Source organism: Aplidium turbinatum, chromosome 6 (genome assembly GCF_918807975.1).
Source record: "Aplidium turbinatum chromosome 6, kaAplTurb1.1, whole genome shotgun sequence".
NCBI lineage: Eukaryota > Metazoa > Chordata > Ascidiacea > Aplousobranchia > Polyclinidae > Aplidium > Aplidium turbinatum.
In genome coordinates, this window is record NC_137477.1 from 33,487,838 (window position 1) to 33,506,207 (window position 18,370).

The 18,370-nt window shown below is 38.2% G+C and overlaps 1 protein-coding gene and 1 pseudogene across 3 annotated transcripts in view; one reads left to right on the forward strand and one right to left on the reverse strand.

Annotated features, from left to right (window-relative positions):
- Window positions 1–13,713, reverse strand: part of LOC145772781 (uncharacterized) — a 57,126-nt gene extending 43,413 nt beyond the window's left edge. For all 3 annotated transcript variants that reach the window (XM_082584657.1, XM_082584658.1, XM_082584656.1), the window contains exons 1-2: window positions 13,626–13,713; window positions 13,188–13,240 (exon numbers count right to left, since the gene is read on the reverse strand). In XM_082584657.1, coding sequence (XP_082440783.1) covers window positions 13,188–13,240; window positions 13,626–13,642 — 70 coding nt within the window. In that variant the 5' untranslated portion in view covers window positions 13,643–13,713. The remainder of the gene's footprint in view (window positions 1–13,187; window positions 13,241–13,625) is intronic.
- LOC145771704 (uncharacterized) lies at window positions 554–12,731 on the forward strand (annotated as a pseudogene).
- Window positions 13,714–18,370: the final 4,657 nt, after the last annotated feature.

Genomic DNA, 18,370 nt, shown 5'->3' on the forward strand with positions numbered 1-18,370 from the left:
CGACGCTTCGGAGCATACCTTAGCTGCCACTTTAAATCAAGGAGGGCAACCTGTTGCCTTTCACTCTAGAACATTTTCTCGTTGCGAAGCAAACTATTCAACTGTAGAAAAAGAAGCTTCGGCAATCATGGATGGGGTTAGAAAGTGGAGCCATTTTTTACATGGCCGCAAGTTTACACTTCTGACAGATCAAAGGGCCGTTTCCTTCATGTTTGACCCCAAACGACTAGGTAAAATTAAAAACAATAAAATCCAGCTCTGGCGTGCCGAATTGGGAAATTTTGATTACGACATCTTGCATCGACCCGATAAGAGCAATCTAGTTCCAGATGCGTTATCCAGAGCATGTACACTATCTTCTAACTCGCCCGATCTTACCAAAATCCATGAAAAACTTGGGCATCCTGGCATTACACGTTTGTCCCATTTCATTCGCACTAAAAATCTGCCTTTTTCTATGGAAGATGTCAAATATGTTTGTTTGCACTGTAAAGTCTGCGCTGAATTAAAACCTAGATTTTATCGTAAACCAGCCGAATTGTTGATTAAATCGATGAGACCATGGGAAAGACTTAGCATTGACTTTAAAGGACCCCTCGATGGCAGGAATAAGTATATGTTGATTGTTGTTGATGAATATAGTCGCTATCCTTTCGCATTTGCATGTAAAGACATGACTTCGCCCACTGTTATTCGATGCCTTGGTCAACTCTTTTCTTTATTTGGTCATCCATTGTATATCCACAGCGACCGAGGCTCTTCATTAATGTCTCAAGATCTCAAGCAATATCTTTCAGACAGAGGAATTGCGAGTAGTCAGAGTACACCTTCTAGGGTGTAACACTTTACACACTTTTTTTACAAATTGCTACTGGCTAGTTATTGTGGTTTGCAAAATTACCTAACTTGATCAAGGGGGAAAAAATTTTTGAAAAAAAAAATCATTTAAGCAGGCCACGCTCCCCATTTTTGTGGCGAAACCCCAACAACCCCACTATTTGCTATATTTCATCCCACGATGGAGGTAGAGAGCTAATTTTGCCACCAAAAGATGCAGAATACAAAAGTTTATATCCAACTTATGAATGTACCATAGCCCTAAACCCTTTAGTTTTTTCTATAATTGAGAAAAACTGTTTTTGACAGTAAAATTTGCATCTTTCGTAACCAAATGCTTGTATTTCAGGTCATGGCTTAGATGAATGTCATTCAGCCATTACAGATAGCCTTTATTCAAACTCACAACTGTGTAACTAGTACAGTCATTGAACAGAAGACAGTATTGTTGTTCTCAAACTTTTTCACAGAATTGAATCAGTATAATTTTACAAGTTTCCTTCACCAATATACAGCACTGTGCACTGGTATACAAAATTTTATGATGTTTATCTCAAAATTGATTACAAAGATGTAAGAAGTCGAATAATGAATTTTCCCCAGGTCACCAAAATAATGCTTTTTAAGCTGGTTAAGTAATTACCTCAGGTTTTAAAACTGCTGGTGTTAAATATCACATCAAAATATACTCAGCAATATGTCTGTGATAGAAACTCTTTCAGCATTACTTAAATGTATATACTAGACTAGCCGAATCGGACTAGCCGAAACAGGCCATTTCGCCCCTGCACAGTGCACAGACCATTGGAGAACAAAGGTTATTTGCTCTTGTCCAATGTCTTCAAGAGTTCATCCAAAAGAGCTAAGACTTCTTTTAGATCAGCGCTCAGAACGTAACATGGTGATTGGTGGTGTTGATGTGGCTGTCTGAAGCAAATACATTTGAAGCAAATACAAAACAGAACTCTCAGAACTTGCCATAAACACGCTAGTGATGATTTTGATCTTACTGGTAACAGTGATGAATTAGAGACATCTTTTGAAGAGGAAATGCCAAAGTCATCATCCAGTGAATTTGAGTGTATGAGTGGCAGTGAAGAGGAAATTGCTTCAACATCATCACACCTTGTGAGTTCTAATGTTTGTAAATTAACAGACAAAAGACTTGCATCCCAGTGCCGTACAAGGTTCATCAGTTGTCTTAAAAATGAGAAGCTTCATGAAAGCATGTAATGCTTCTGAGCCAGCGAAGAAATGCTTCATTGACCACAGTGAGAAATGGCTGAACCCAAAGACAGCTGTGTTGGGTGCACTGCATGCCAACATTGATGTATCTAGGATTTCAACAGCAAATAAAGCAGACACCAAAGCTCTGTTGTGGTCAAACCGTCCGCTGGCGGCATTTATGGATGCAACTTCTGCATTTTCACTATATCTGACACCAGGGAGTAAGGATGATTAGGAAGTGTTTCGAAACAACAATACTTCTTGTGATCGATTGATAGGCCACGTGAAGGAAACAATTAATAGCAAAAAATTCGTGACACAAGTGATGTTGACATAAAGACAAAGAGTTACATTAACAATGCATACTATTCGCAATGAGAAATTAACAGGACAATGTACTTTGTCCAGCACAGTGGTTCTCAACCTTTTTGTCTTGGTGGGACCCCTTTTGGTGCCTTCGAAGCAGTCGCAGACCCCTAACAATTTCTATTTGAAATTTTGGTATATCGCGTCTCCTTATGGAATCATATGTTATATAAGTTTCGAAGGAACACACTGAGAAGAATTTGCTGAATTCGCAACGCACTTGACGATTGATGAAATTATGTTATGACTTATGAGCTATAATTTGTTGGCACACAGGATCAAACATCAGTAATCTATATGCTGAGGATGTTTTTCTATAAATTTTATTAAAAGTTAATAGAATACTTGTGACCGTTACAAAGAATTTCTCTCTTTTTTCATTTGTAATCAATATTAATTCGTTATAATCACAGTCATTGCAAAATATGTGAGTTGCATTTCCAAGTTAATCATTGATCAACAATCTGCTGTCTCAAAAGAATTAAGTTGAACATAGCCAACATTGCTTTATTAAAAGGTTTAAGTCATTTATATGATATTTTTTAGTTAAAAAATCAAACCTTTGTGCAATGTTCTTTGCAATTTTAAACGACGCACCAGTGGGTTGCAACTTACAGTTTGAGAATCACTGTAAGCTAATATGATACATAAACAAAGCACAAACAATTTTTAAATTTCGTAATTTATCAATCATGCTGAAAACTCGAAAACTTTCGCGGACCCCCGGTTGAGAACCACTGGTCTAGCATGTATTGTATAGTTTTGTGTTGATTGTTTCCTGCCTCATTATTGAATAAAACATCACTGTTCTTATACAGCTTACAAGTTTGATTTATAAAGGTTATGTTTTTAATGACTGAATGACAATCGTGCAAGCCAAGATCTGAAATACAAGCATTTTGCTTCAAAAATGACAGATTTTACTCTCAAAACAGTTTTTCTCAATTATAGAAAGAAGTAAAGGTTTTAGGGCTGTAGCATGTTCATAAGTCGGATAGAAACTTTGGTATTCTGCATCTTTTGGTGGCAAAAGCAGCTCTCTATCTCCACCAGAATACGAGATATAGCAAATTGTGGGGTAATGGGGATTTCGCAACAAAAACGGGGAGCGTGGCCTGCTTAAACAATATTTTTTTTCCAAATTTTTTTTTCCATTGATCAAGTTAGGTCATTTCGCAAACCACAATAACTAGCCAACAAGTAAGTTGGTCGGAGCGTTACACCCTACTTATCACCCTACCGGCAACTCTCAATGTGAAAGAATTAACCAAACTGTTTGGAGAACTGTCAAACTCTTGTTAAGAACGTATGAACAGCCTGAGAGCTGCTGGGAGGCAGTTCTACCCGAAGCTCTGCACGCAGTACGATCTCTCTTATGTACTGCAACCAACACCACTCCGCACGAATGATTTCTGGGGTTCAGTCATCGAAGTATGTTCGGTCAATCTCTTCCTAGCTGGCTTATCCAGCCAGGACCAGTCCTACTCCGACGTTTTGTCCGAAATAAAAGCGATCCGCTTGTGGAAGAGATCGAGCTATTGGACGCAAACCCAAGTTTCGCCCATGTGCGTTTTCCCAATGGTCGGGAATCTTCCGTCTCAACCAACGATCTTGCCCCAACACCTAGAAAAGGATCAAACAATAACATGATTTCTACTCCTTCTGAATCTACCTCTCAAACTTCACTCACACAACAAAATATTACATCAGAACCTCCATGTACACAACAAAACCCTTCACCAGAAACCGCAGGTACACAGCAAAATCTTACACCAGATATTGATGCAGATGCTCATACTTCTTCGGAATCTAATCATGAAATGACTAAATCTCCCTTAACCATTTCTACACACCCGAGACGTTCTTCTAGAGTTACTAGACCACCTGAAAGATATGGTCACAATATATACGATGTTTGAGGTGCCTGTAGGTACCGGTAATGCATTTATTTATCATGTATGAAATGTATCTGTTTGTTATTACCGTATATCGTTTTGTCAATTTGCTATTGTATTATTCCAAGATGGTGTTCCGAAGATGGAGGGAAGAATGTGGTATTTACGTCTTGACAACGTCTGCAATTTGTGTTTGGTAGTTATGCCATCTGCTGCTTGATTAAGAAGCGCGATGCCTATGGCACCACAAGCAACCTCTCCTTTCAACTGCTTTGCCAGAGCGTCGCAGTCTTATGTTTGAAACTATATGTTACAGTAGAAGTTTGTGTTGTATGCCTACTACGTTACCTATTGCTATCAGTTTGTCTTTAGTTCTTATTGTTTTGTATTTCTATATTTCAGTGAATAAAAGCCTCAATTGGTTGTTAAATGTTTCATCTCAAATTGCAAAAAATCTTCGAATAGGGAACTCTCCGAAAAAGACTGTCTCCGAATAGGGAACTCTCCGAATCGGACTCACCGAAACGGGCCATTCCGACCTCATTCGGTGGAAGTTAATCAGTTATGTGACGTATTGACCAGCTATTACTGATTTTTTAAAAAGCCTTTTAAAACCGTAGTTAGAGTTCTGAAATGGCGAAGAATTATTATCAAGATAAAGTTAGTGATTAAGCATGACGATCGACGGCTAAAACTGGTGTGTCCGCCGTGAGATATAATTTGTCCGCCGAGATAGCTGCTCAGACCGGACACGTTTGTCCGCCGTCAACAAAAACGAATTTCGAGGCCTGACCGGCGGTAAGTATTAACCGGCCATTCAATTCGATAATATCAAACCTCCGTCCTCCATTTTTACACTCTGACTACAAAAAAAAATTGGGCCTATATTACGTGAAAGTTACGAGTAATTAAGCATTGATTTCAACGACCTAATTTTTGGGCAAAATCAACTTTATGACCGGTTTTGCGATGTTTGATCTTCCGCTTTGCAAGGCAACTTGATAGTTACTTTGAACTTTAGTCCAACGTAGAGTGGTTGGATTTTCAAAAAATTGCCCAATAGGAAACTAACTGATAAAGACTGTAGCCAAATAGGGAACTAGCCCAATCGGACTAGCCAAATCGGACTAGCCGAATCGGGCTGTAGCTGAATAGGGTAATAGCCAAATCGGACTAGCCGAATCGGATTAGCCCAATCGGACTAGCCGAATAGTAGCAGACCCGTGTAGGCTATAACCGTATATGCACAAAGTGGGACTTTTACTGACTGACTGACTCCATTTCAGAGATATTCAATTCTGGAGAACCTCACAAAATTTTCTTAATGTCATATTTGGGCCACGCATTTACGGAGAAAGGCCTTTAAGATGAATGTATAAAATACACCAAATATTCCATTTATGGCAACAAGTTGAAGAGACAAGAGGGGTTGCATTTTTGCCAACTACCCTTTTGATTTTCTCCCCTTTTTATTGTATCACTGAAATGGTGTCACGAAATCGGACGAGCAGGCCATTACCGTTTTTACACAGAAAAACTAACACTACAAGTACGTAGGCCTACAAGCAATTGTTACATGAATTCTAAAACAAACAAAAAATACAAAAAAGAGTGAACAGTAAGGAAGTATCAATGTGCGTTTATTGTTTGGCAAACAAATGTAGTTGGTATCACTCTGGTTCGAAAAGCTTCATCAGAGTTGGGGGAAGAACAGTTATCTTCACATGATCCCCTTGTAAGTAGCATGAAAATGTGAAACAAACACTGTCAAAACAGAACCTGGAATGTTCAGAAGATATATATTAGGGGAACTACTGGCCGTTCCACTGTCGACAAGTGCTGTTGTCCCACCATCTTACAGCTGAACACAGAGGACATCACATAATAAGAATCGAGCTATTGTCATCCTCTGCAGACAACCTAGTAAGCCCACATTACTCACTATAGCTGGGTCTACTCGAAGCAGGAAGAATGGCCTTGCCATGTTTGTCCATGAAAGCTTGAACTGGGCGTTTGCAAACTAATCCGCCAATGAGGAAATAAAATGGGTTTGCATGAAGATTGAAAATTATAGCATCATCAATGTATACAAACCACCATCCTCACGCCTGAACCCATCATCTATACCCGCATTCCCCTCACTGGGGTACAGACCATGTATTTACAAAGACAGAGAATGCCTGGCTGCTTGGGCTGAGAACAACAACCTCGCCCTTTTTACAACCCAAAAGATCCATCCAGCTTCTGGTCCAAATGCTGAGGAACAGGTACAAAGCCAAATCTGGCCTTTGCAATCGTAGACACAGACAGCTCTCTTTCTAACAGACGTATGGTGGAGAAGTTCCAACTTCCCAACACTGACCTTGCTTATCACTGCCCCTAAGCGTGTATCTCCCATCCCAAGTCGGAATGGCCCGTATCGGCTAGTCCAATTTGGCTAGTCCGATTCGGCTAGTTCCCTATTCGGTAGGGTGGTCATTAAATTTTTTTTTTTTTTAAATAGAATGGGCTACCCCTGATTATTGTTACATATGACGAAAAAACACATACAAAAAATTTCATCCGAATCGGAAAAAATTTAGAACGTGCTACCGCACATTAAAAATCTGGAAAATTCAAGAAATTTGGCAATTTTCATGATTTTTTAGAAAATGTTTTAATGCCACTAATGGATAATAAATGCTCAAACACAACTTTATATGACAGATGAAAGGTCTTAAACACTATTTAAACCTATTTAGGGATCACTGGGTAATGATATGAGCTTGCTGGCGGACTTTGGAAAACGTGGAAAATTCAAGGAATTTGGCGATTTTTTTGAAGTTATTTTAACTGCACAAGCTAACAGCAATAGGCTCAAATGCAAATTAATGTGACATAAATTTTATTATTTCTGCAGAAAAAGGTGTACTTTAAGCATTAACATTGTATTGAATTCTTCAAATTTATGACTTCAAAGACAGTTGGTCGTCATCAAGATGAGATATGGCTCGTAGGCAACTACAAACTTTATCTCACTGGGGCGAAGCTGCCATCAAAAAGAAAAGTTCTGCAAGTTTATTTCTGCTTGCATTGTGTGGAAAAAAGAAGGTTAGAGAGAGTTCCTCTGCACTATCTGACATGGTATTAGATTTCTGGAAAAGAGAGAAAATTCCCTGCAAATTGAAAAAAAATTTGATAGTTATGATACTATTGAAAAACTTGTGAACAACTGGCAGAAACTGAAGAAAAATAAAAAAACAAAACAAAGCAAAACGTCAAAATACTGCAAAAAACAAGGAAACTAAACTTTCTTAAGACTTGGACAGATTGTTTGATATAGCACATCCAAATGCCTTAGAACTAATGCAATTTCAAGAAGACCGTGAGTTTTTAATTGCTCAAAGAGAGAAAAGGCGAAGAGGTAGCCTACCATGGCTGGAAAAGATATGACTTTGGCCCTGGGTTTTTTTTCGGTCATTTATCGGTCATTGACCGATTTTTTAGCAAAATGTCCGAAAAAAATATAGTCAATTTGGTCAAAATGTCCAAAAAAATACGTACGCGCTCAAATCGATTTCAGTGATTGCAAAGAAGCTTCTTGCGCCACTGTACGATTTCTTGTCAATCGGAAATACTAGACGTAGACTTAGTGTTTAAACGTTGATCCAATGTCTTAGTATATGTGATAACGCAAATACAGAAGTCAGTCTTCGAAATTAGCGTGGGCAATCGGCACTTGCCGAGGTGATTGCCGATGCAGATGCGTGAATGGCGCATTAGCGTTGGCAATAAAAATGCTGAGGCCACAGGAGCGCTTGTAAGGACCAAAAGATTACAAAAAAAAAATATTTTCTTGGACTACACCAGACTCTTACTATTGCTGGATGTTTTATTTGGGTTACTTCCTACTTCGCCGGCGCTTAGACACGTGCCCAGCTGAGAGAATTGAATCTTTCATAAAAATATCCGGAATGGCCCGTTTCGGTGAGTCCGATTCGGTGAGTCCGATTCGGTTAGTCCGATTCGGTGAGTCCGATCCCTTAACGGGGGATTTTTTCAACTTTTTTTTTAAATTATCGGGTACCATAGCCTAACTATCATTGCCGTTTTAGGGTTAGGGGTTTGGGTTAGGGGTTAGCAGTTAGTAACTCACCGAATCAGACTCACCGAATCGGACTCACCGAATCGGACTCACCGAATAGTAGCAGACCCAAAAATATCATCCTATTTGCATTGATTCAACGATGGTAGACGTCAAATTAGTCTAAGCATCTACTCCTTATCGCGCCTCGCGACTTTGTGTTGCTCGCAGTATCTCAATTGTGCCGAAATTATGTTAGTGTAAACGTAAATCGAGGCAATCTTTTCGCAGGGAGCTATTAATTTGTTATTGGTACCTGGTTGAGCAATTAACGTTATTTTATGATAATTCAACGCCACTAGATGTCGAATTAATGTAAAACAAACGTAAATTTCTTATTGTGTACTGTTGTTACGCAACATAACCCGCCGGGAAAATTAAATCGATTTGTGTTGCCTCGAACATTGAATCAACCCAAAATTAACTTACTTTCCCCCCCGTCAGTTATATAAAGTTTATTACTTAACAGCGTGCGTACCGCGTTGCTCGCTTTATCGCTAGTTTTTGGTACTATTACATCACAACAAATCAAACAGTGCGGTCGTGATAGACTACTCTAGTATATATTTTGCTTTTCGCTTTACATGTTTTGGTACAATTTTTTCGTAATAAACGTTCACATGCAATTGCCGAGGCAATTTCAACTTTTGCCGTTTGGCCTTGACAATGTTTTTGCAAAAATAAAAATATGTTAATTTCGAAGACTGAAAGTAACGTTTGTCTGTTCTAACTTTTCTCAGATAAAACACGACAACGTTTCTCAGCGAAACTTAATGTTGTAGCTAGTCAGGAAGTGCAAATTTTCGTTTGTATCAGCTACTTCAAAGGAAATATTTTTATCAGAAAAAATGACCGAAATAAATAAAAACCGAATTTTTTCAAGTCATATCGGACAAATGACCGAAAAGTCTCAGCAAAAAAAAAACCCAGCTTTGGCCCGTAAAGAAGAAAGATCAAGTAAGCGCAAAGAAGAATCAAATATCAAACATTTAGAGAATATCAGAGACGAGCGGGTGAAACTGAACCTGAAAATGATACAACTTTTACTCCTAATTCACTGAAATCGGATCATCTGTCCTCACGTAAACAAAAGAGAGCACGAATGTCTCTTGTAACCCCGACAATGGCTGCTACTTTAGATCGCACAAAAGTGAGTGATCGCTCTGCTATAATTAGGATATGTCCTTGCTGAAACAGCAAAGAGCCTTTGGATATGAAATAGACAACTTCATCATAAAAAAGTCTTCAATACGGCAAGACAGAATACAATAGAGGACAGAATACCCACTCCACAGTCCACAGGCGAGACAGAATACTCACTCCACAGAACAATTAGCCTTGTGAATCATCTAACAAAGATCTTACTCCGAATCATGATAATGAGATTGAGACCAAAACTAAAATCGGAAATTTCAACAGCACAGTTTGAAGTTTTACATTAAAAAAGATAACAGAGAGATGTATGTCCGATTCTTCTGTTTATTTAGAGAATTTTGTATTTTATTCCACAATATTGTTTCTTTTGCCTTCTAGCATTTTATCCAGTGTTTACCTTTGAGTGCCTTCCCAGACGGCAAAATCCTTCATTTTTACAATGATTCAATGTCTGCAGACATTGAATCAATGTAAAAATGATGAATTTTATTGTCTGGGTTGTTCAAAATAAGTGTTTTACATCAAAACAACATTTTTCATGATTAACAATAGAGGTTAATGAGATAAAGTCTCAGCGAAAACGTGTCAACGAAAAAAAGACAGTTGCCAAATAGCGTTTGACATAAAAGATGAAATTAAAACCAAAGTGGCAGTTTAGAATAAACCTGGGTTTCGGCGTTACATGACCTGGAATTTTAGTTTTGGTCTCAATCTCATCATCATGATTCGAAGTAAGATCTTTGTTAGATGATTCACAAGGCTAATTGTTCTGTGCAGTGAGCATTCTGTTGTTCCGGTTTTCTTTGGTAAAGTTATAAATATGGAACGTACCATATCACTAGGGATGTCTCCGGTGTCATAAATATGATTTAAGATCTCAGTGGTTAGGTCTAAACCCCACTCATCTAAAGCTTTGATAATTTCAACTATAAAAGAAACAATATTGTGGAATAAAATACAACATTCTCTAAATAAACAGGAGGCGTCGTTGGATTTGGAATTTTGTAATAGTTGAGGAGTCTAATATATTCTAAGTTTGCATACAGACGGTGGTGACGTAAGATACATGTCGATTTTATGTGAGCAAACATTTCAATTTAATATGATAGTTCAAACATTTTGCGTTAAATTTCATTTCAAATTGTTTTTCTTTGCTGGAATGCAAAAGAAACAATATTGTGGAATAAAATACAATTCAAAACTGTAGCTGAATAGGGAACTAGCCGCACGGTTGTTGGTATTTTACCCAACCCAAAAAAACCCGGGTGTTTTTTTTTCAAAAAACCCGGGTGTTTTTTTTTCAAAAAACCCGGGTGTTTTTTTTTTTAAAAACCCACTTAAAAAAACCAAAAAAAACCCCAGAGCATCATGTTTGTCCAATTTCTGAAAAATGAACCAAAGTACCACAAAGTACTTAAAACAAACTTCAAATTAGGACTTAAGAATGTGATTGTGAAGTGAATTTCCAAGGATAAATTGAAAACACAGTGGATATTTCTGTACACAAAAATTAAGTAATGCCACTTTCATAGGCACCAACTTTTCAAAAAACCTTGGGGGGGCGAGAAAGGTGATGACGTCATAACCATAACGCTATTTCACTCAATTAATTAGTTTTAGGCAACTGCAAATTCTCCAAACTTCTAAAAAGGGAAACGTCTGATCTCTGAAAAATTCCAACACCAGACAAGGAAAGCATCTCTGGTGAATTCACACCTAATGAGTTCTTGTCTGTCCTCCACTCAATTAAGACCCATAAGACCCTGGCCCAGACAACATTTGCATGAACTTGTACTCCATGCTTGCACAAGCATGAAGTCCTGTCTTCTAAATACGATTTTGCAAACTTAAAATCCCAAAAATCTGGAGACGAGCCAAGCTAGTTGCAATCCCTAAGCCTCATAAGCCACAAGAGAATCCGAAGAGCTAGCCTATCAACTAATATCTCTTCTCATCCCTTTCAAAATCTTCGAATGTCTTATCTACACTCGATTTAAACCAATTGCATACCCACTCTTGCCACGGGAGCAAACTGGTTTTCGACGTGGACACTGGACATCTACTGAATCGTTTAGAACAGAAGCTTTTCGCTTACCACCAGAAGTGGTAAACCAAGCAGGTTACGATGCCTTAAAAATGGTGTCCTTCAGGGATCTGTCCTGGCTGCTTTTCTGTTTAACATCTACACCCACGACTTGCCAAACACAGTATCCGCAAAGTACACCTATGTTGATAATTGGGCCATTCAACACGTCATGTTGAATCATTGGGAAACATTAAGAAGGGACTTTAAAGCAGGACATGTTGACAATTTTGGCATACTCCCAAATATGGAGATTGAAGTTCAGCAAAACCAAAACAGTGATGACAGGTTTCCACAACCGGCAAGCAAAGCATGAGCTTAAGAACAACACTGATAGAAAAATCCTGTCTTTCTGCCCAAACCCTAAATATCTGAGAGTAGCCTTGGACAGGTCGCTCACTTACTGTCAACATTTGGAGTCACTACGCAAAAAGATCTCAACACGCACAGACTTGCTAAGGCGTCTGGTTGGCTCAGACTGAGGAGCCGGAGTGACACCCTGCGCATTGCCTCCATTGCGATAGTTCACACTCCAGCAGAATATTGTACACCTGGCTGGAGTCACAGTGTCCCTGTCCAGTGTCCACTGCCATCAAATTGACACTGTCAGAAAAGATGACTTGCATATCGTGAGTCACGACTGAATGCCTGCGACCTCCCTGTCCTTGCAGGCATCCAACCAGCTGAGCTTAGTCACAAAGAAGTCATCCTGTCTCTTTCTCGCCATGCAATGAACTTCAACCCCTTGTTCTACTCAAGTCTCTATGACTCTGTACCCAAGCAACCCAGGCGACTGAAATCGAGACACCCATTTGTATGGACACACAACTCTCAAAATCAATTCATGTGCAGCTACCTGGGCAAACCACCAATGGAGCATTGGAGCTCAGAATGGAAGAAGAACTCCTCAAGACAATGGCCCCCATCCAAGTGGAATGCTTTTGCCAAGTATGGCCTGGGTGTGGCTAAACCGTCTGTGCACTGGCATCGGACTATTCTGTTCCGACATGCACAAATGAAGGATGGCTTCATCTGCGATCTGTGAGTGCGGTAAGAAGGAACAAACTGCAGACCACACCATCTGCATTCTGCAACATCCTACCATGTGCCAAATGGTGTGGTGGTTTGGGTGAACTGGATGACAAATCAACTCAGTGGCTGCTGGACACCTGCCCAAACATCTAGACCGAGTCGCCGCCACTGCTCAAGGGTGGTAAAAGGCAGAGCTTCTTGATTCTTGGGGTGGCAAAAAAGGCTGACATAAATAAAGAAGAAGAGTTGGGAGAAAGGTTAAACATCTAGTTCATTTTTGAGTCACGGTAAGAAATTTTGTTTTTGGTGATAGGATATTTTAAATTGATGAAAATCAGACAACAATTACAATGTAAAATCACAGGACTGAAGGTTACAGAAATCCGATGTTGGGTGCAACCAGCACAATAACGTTTTTTATATAACTTTTAAAAAATTTATTGTTTATAAATGACGATGCCACACTTACCATCACTTTCATTAAAATTATCCAAGTTTGCATAGTCAATTGAACGCTTTAACCTGAAAAAACAAAAACATTCTATAAGCTGTCATTGCCTGACATGACAACACCTCAAAATGCTCAACAATGCTCGAAGATACCTGACAACCCCTGAAGATATTCCACAATGCCTAAAAAACCCAACAATGGGTATTTAAAGATACCATGTAGGCCTACAGTAGATAATGCATAATTGTGAAGTCAGAACAAAACAACATCAAAATTAATATTTCCATCTTTTTCAATTGCGTAGGCTAGCCTACACTGACTGCATGCTACATTATTTTTAAGGGGTATCGTATGCCATACACGCAGAAAAATTGAAATAACACCATAGCGTACATAGATCAAAAAAAGTTTGAGAACGCCAAGCCAAACCATCTCAAAAATATGTCTGGTACTTACCGACATGATCGTGCCATAATAAAAGGCTAAACGGTTTAGTTGATGAAGTTATATCCCCCTTACAATTTGTGGTGCAAGTATAGAATCCGCCACCCTAGTCAACATGACGTCACAAAACGGACGCAACTACTACATAAGGGGTGAAAAAAAGGATGCTGAAAAGCGGCGGAATGAAGGTGATAAAGCGGAAAAGATATAGATTTTTTAACAATTTTACTGTGTTTTTACAATAAAAACATTAAACCAACGTCGAGTGTTGAATATAACTACCTAGAATGACATAAAATGTACCAAATTGCATCAATTCAGCTAAAAATTTACCCAATTAAACTTTAAAAATAAAAATATGAAACGTTTGCAACTAAATGTGTTGTAGCTATCTAAGTTCAGCTCGCATTTTAATTTTTACAATAAAAGTACCAATCTAACGCAACTGCAAAGAGTATGTCTTGCTTTATGCACCTGGAAAGTTTCAGGTTTATATCTTATCTACAAAACGGGCAATCGTCGTTCAAACGTAGCCGCTCGGCGACACTTTTTTCCAATGCATTGTAAAGGCGAATCGATCCTTATTCAGTATAAGCCACCCCCTGTTTGTTGTGATCGGTAAATAGTGCTTCCACTAAACTTGCTGTAGTTTTCTCGTTTCTGCTCGGATTTTAACAATTTTGCCATCGTTGGAAAGCACGATCATACATCTACACGAATCAATTAAACAGTAGCACAAAATAGGTACTAGCTTTATCTTGTAATAACTTAAACTTCACCAAATTGTACCGATTCTCAGCAAATTAATTTTTACAATAAAATCATTAAATCTTTGCAAATTGAAAGAGTATGTCTTGCTTTATTCACCTGAAAAGTTTCAGGTTTATATCTTATCTACCAAACGAGCAATCGTCGTCCAAACTTAACCGCCCAGCAAAGCTTTTTTTCAATGCATTGTAAAGGCGAATCAATCCTTATTCAGTATACGCCACCCCCGCTGTTTGCAGTGATCGGTAAATAGTCCTTCCACTAAACTTGCTGTAGTTTTCTCGGTTCTGCTCGGAATTTAACAATTTTACCACCGTTGGAAAGTACAATTATATATCTACACGAATCAATTAAATGCAAGCATAAAGTAAGTACTATCTTTATCTTGTGATAACTTAAACTTCACCAACTTGCACCAACTCTCAGCAATTTAATTTTTTCAATAAAATCATTAATATTTTGCAAATGGAAAGAGTAGGCTATGTCTTGCTTTATTCACCTGAAAAGTTTCAGGTTTATATCTCATCTACCAAGCGAGCAATCGTCGTTCAAACTTAACCGCCCAGCGAAGCTTTTTTTCAATGCATTGTAAAGGCGAATCGATCCTTATTCAGTATACGCCACCCTTTGTTTGCAGTGATCGGTAAATAGTGCTTCCACTAAACTTGCTGTAGTTTTCTCGTTTCTGCTAGGATTTTAACAATTTTGCCATCGTTGGAAAGCACGATTATACATCTACACGAATCAATTGGCTACGAATCCAGAACAAGTACTATTTTTATCTTGTAATAACTTAAACTTCACCAAATTGTACCAATTCTCAGCAATTTAATTTTTACAATAAAATCATTAATCTTTTGCAAATTGAAAGAGTATGTCTTGCTTTATTCACCTGAAAAGTTTCAGGTTGATATCTCATCTACCAAGCGAGCAATCGTCGTTCAAACTTAACCGCCCAGCGAAGCTTTTTTTCAATGCATTGTAAAGGCGAATCGATCCTTATTCAGTATACGCCACCCCCTGTTTGCAGTGATCGGTAAATAGTGCTTCCACTAAACTTGCTGTAGTTTTCTTGTTTTTGCTCGGATTTTAACAATTTTGCCATCGTTGGAAAGCAAGAGCATACATCTACACCAACGGTGTTCAACCTGCGGCCGTACGGCCGCATGCGGTCGTTAACACGTAATTTAATAAGCATGTGTTGGCGGCCGTGCCCTGTTTTTAAAATAAAAAAATTATTTCATTAATAAAAATGAAATGTATTTTAAATATTATGCAGGGATATCTAGATCCACTGGATACCCTTGTAGCTTGTAATTATATATAATATTTCGAATTTTAAAACTTGAAAAACCTTCTCATCATAAGTTTTTGAAGCTAGGCTATATTGTTAAAATCGTTTTGAGACAAAACTTTTTCCTCAACCTAATTTCATTGTAACGGTAGCCTACATTCAGTGCCGATCTTTGAGGTGTGCAAATCGTGCGATCGCACAGTGCCCGAAAATTAGGGGGCCCCGCAATTTAGGCTACTCAAAAAAATGCAGTAATTTTTGTCATTTCCAATGGAAAAAAATTCAATTCGATTCACAAGCAAGTACCGGTAGCCCATTCCTTGAAGTCATAGTTGCGGCTTTAGGGTGAGGCAAGTGCTGAGGGTGAGGGTGAGGCAAGCACCATTTTACAGTAATATTCATACCCAAATTTTTGTTGAACATGCTCTCAGAATGCACTAAATTCAAAGTAATTTTTCAAAAATTTCTGAGGCATTCCAGTCCAGACGCTGGGTGTCGCCTTCGGCGAACACGCCGTTAAAACCCCCTCCCCTTTCAAATACCTAGCTACGCTACTGAATTGGATCATTGTCATTAGGGCCCGCAAAGCATATTCCCCACAGGGCCCGAAATACCCTAAGACCGGCACTGCCTACATTGCATTATGTCCTTAAAAAGAAAAAGAAAAGTTTAAGTTATTACAAGATAAAGTTAGTACTTGTTCTGGATTCGTAGCCAATTGATTCGTTTAGATGTATGATCTTCCTTTCCAACGATGGCAAAATTGTTAAAATCCGAGCGGAAACGAGAAAACTACCGCAAGTTTAGTGGAAGCACTATCTACCGATCACAGCAAACAGGGGGTGGCGTATACTGAATAAGGATTGATACGCCTTTACAATGCATTGAAAAAAAGCTTCGCTGGGCGGTTAAGTTTGAACGACGATTGCTCGTTTGGTAGATGAGATATAAATCTGAAACTTTTCAGGTGCACAAAGCAAGACATACTCTTTCCATTTGCAAAAGATTAATGATTTTATTGTAAAAATTAAATTGCTGAGAATCGGTACAAATTGGTGAAGTTTAAGTTATTACAAGATAAAGTTAGTACTTGTTCTGGATTTGTAGCCAATTGATTCGTTTAGATGTATGATCTTCCTTTACAACGATGACAAAATTGTTAAAATCCGAGCGGAAACGAGAAAACTACCGCAAGTTTAGTGGAAGCACTATTTACCGATCACAGCAAACAGGGGGTGGCGTATACTGAATAAGGATTGATTCGCCTTTACAATGCATTGAAAAAAAGCTTCGCTGGCCGGTTAAGTTTGAACGACGATTGCTCGTTTGGTAGATGAGATATAAATCTGAAACTTTTCAGGTGAATAAAGCAAGACATACTCTTTCAATTTACAAAAGATTAATGATTTTGTTGTATAAATTAAATTGCTGAGAATCGGTACAATTTGGTAAAGTTTAAATTATCACAAGAAAAAGATAGTACTTGTTTTGGATTTTTAGCCAATTGATTCGGGTAGATATATAATTGTACTTTCCAACAATGGCAAAATTGTTAAAATCCGAGCAGAAATGAGAAAACTACCGCAAGTTTAGTTGAAGCACTATTTACCGATCACAGCAAACAGGGGGTGGCGTATACTGAATAAGGATCGATTCGCCTTTACAATGCATTGAAAAAAAGCTTCGCTGGGCGGTTAAGTTTGAACGACGATTGCTCGTTTGGTAGATGAGATATAAACCTGAAACTTTTCAGGTGCATAAAGCAAGACATGCTCTTTCAATTTGTAAAATATTAATGATTTTTTTGTAAAAATTAAATTGCTGAGAATCGTTACAATTTGGTGAAGTTTAAGTTATTACAAGATAAATCTGGTGCTTAATTTGTGCTTGCATTTAATTGATTCGGGTATATATATAATTGTACTTTCCAACGATGGCAAAATTATTAAAATCCGAGCGGAAACGAGAAAACTACAGCAAGTTTAGTAGAAGCACTATTTACCGATCACTGCAAACAGGGGGTGGCGTATACTGAATAAGGATCGATTCGCCTTTACAATGCATTGAAAAAAAGCTTTGCTGGGCGGTTAAGTTTGAACGACGATTGCTCGTTTGGTAGATGAGATATAAACCTGAGACTTTTCAGGTGAATAAAGCAAGACATACTCTTTCCATTTGCAGAATATTAATGATTTTATTGTAAAAATTAAATTGCTGAGAATCGGTACAAGTTGGTGAAGTTCAAGTTATTACAAGATAAACATAGTACTTGTTTTGGATTTGTAGCCAATTGATTCGGGTAGATGTATGATTGTGCTTTCCAACGGTGGTAAAATTGTTCAAATCCTAGCAGAAACAAGAAAACTACAGCAAGTTTAGTTGAAGCACTATTTACCGATCACAACAAACAGGGGGTGGCGTATACTGAATAAGGATCGATTCGCCTTTACAATGCATTGAAAAAAGCTTCGCTGGGCGGTTAAGTTTTAACGACGATTGCTCGTTTGGTAGATGAGATATAAACCTGAAACTTTTCATGTGCATAAAGCAAGACATGCTCTTTCAATTTGTAAAGGATTAATGATTTTCTTGTGAAAATTAAATTGCTGAGAATCGTTACAAGTTGGTGAAGTTTAAGTTATCACAAGATAAATCTGGTGCTTAATTTGTGCTTGCATTTAATTGATTCGGGTAT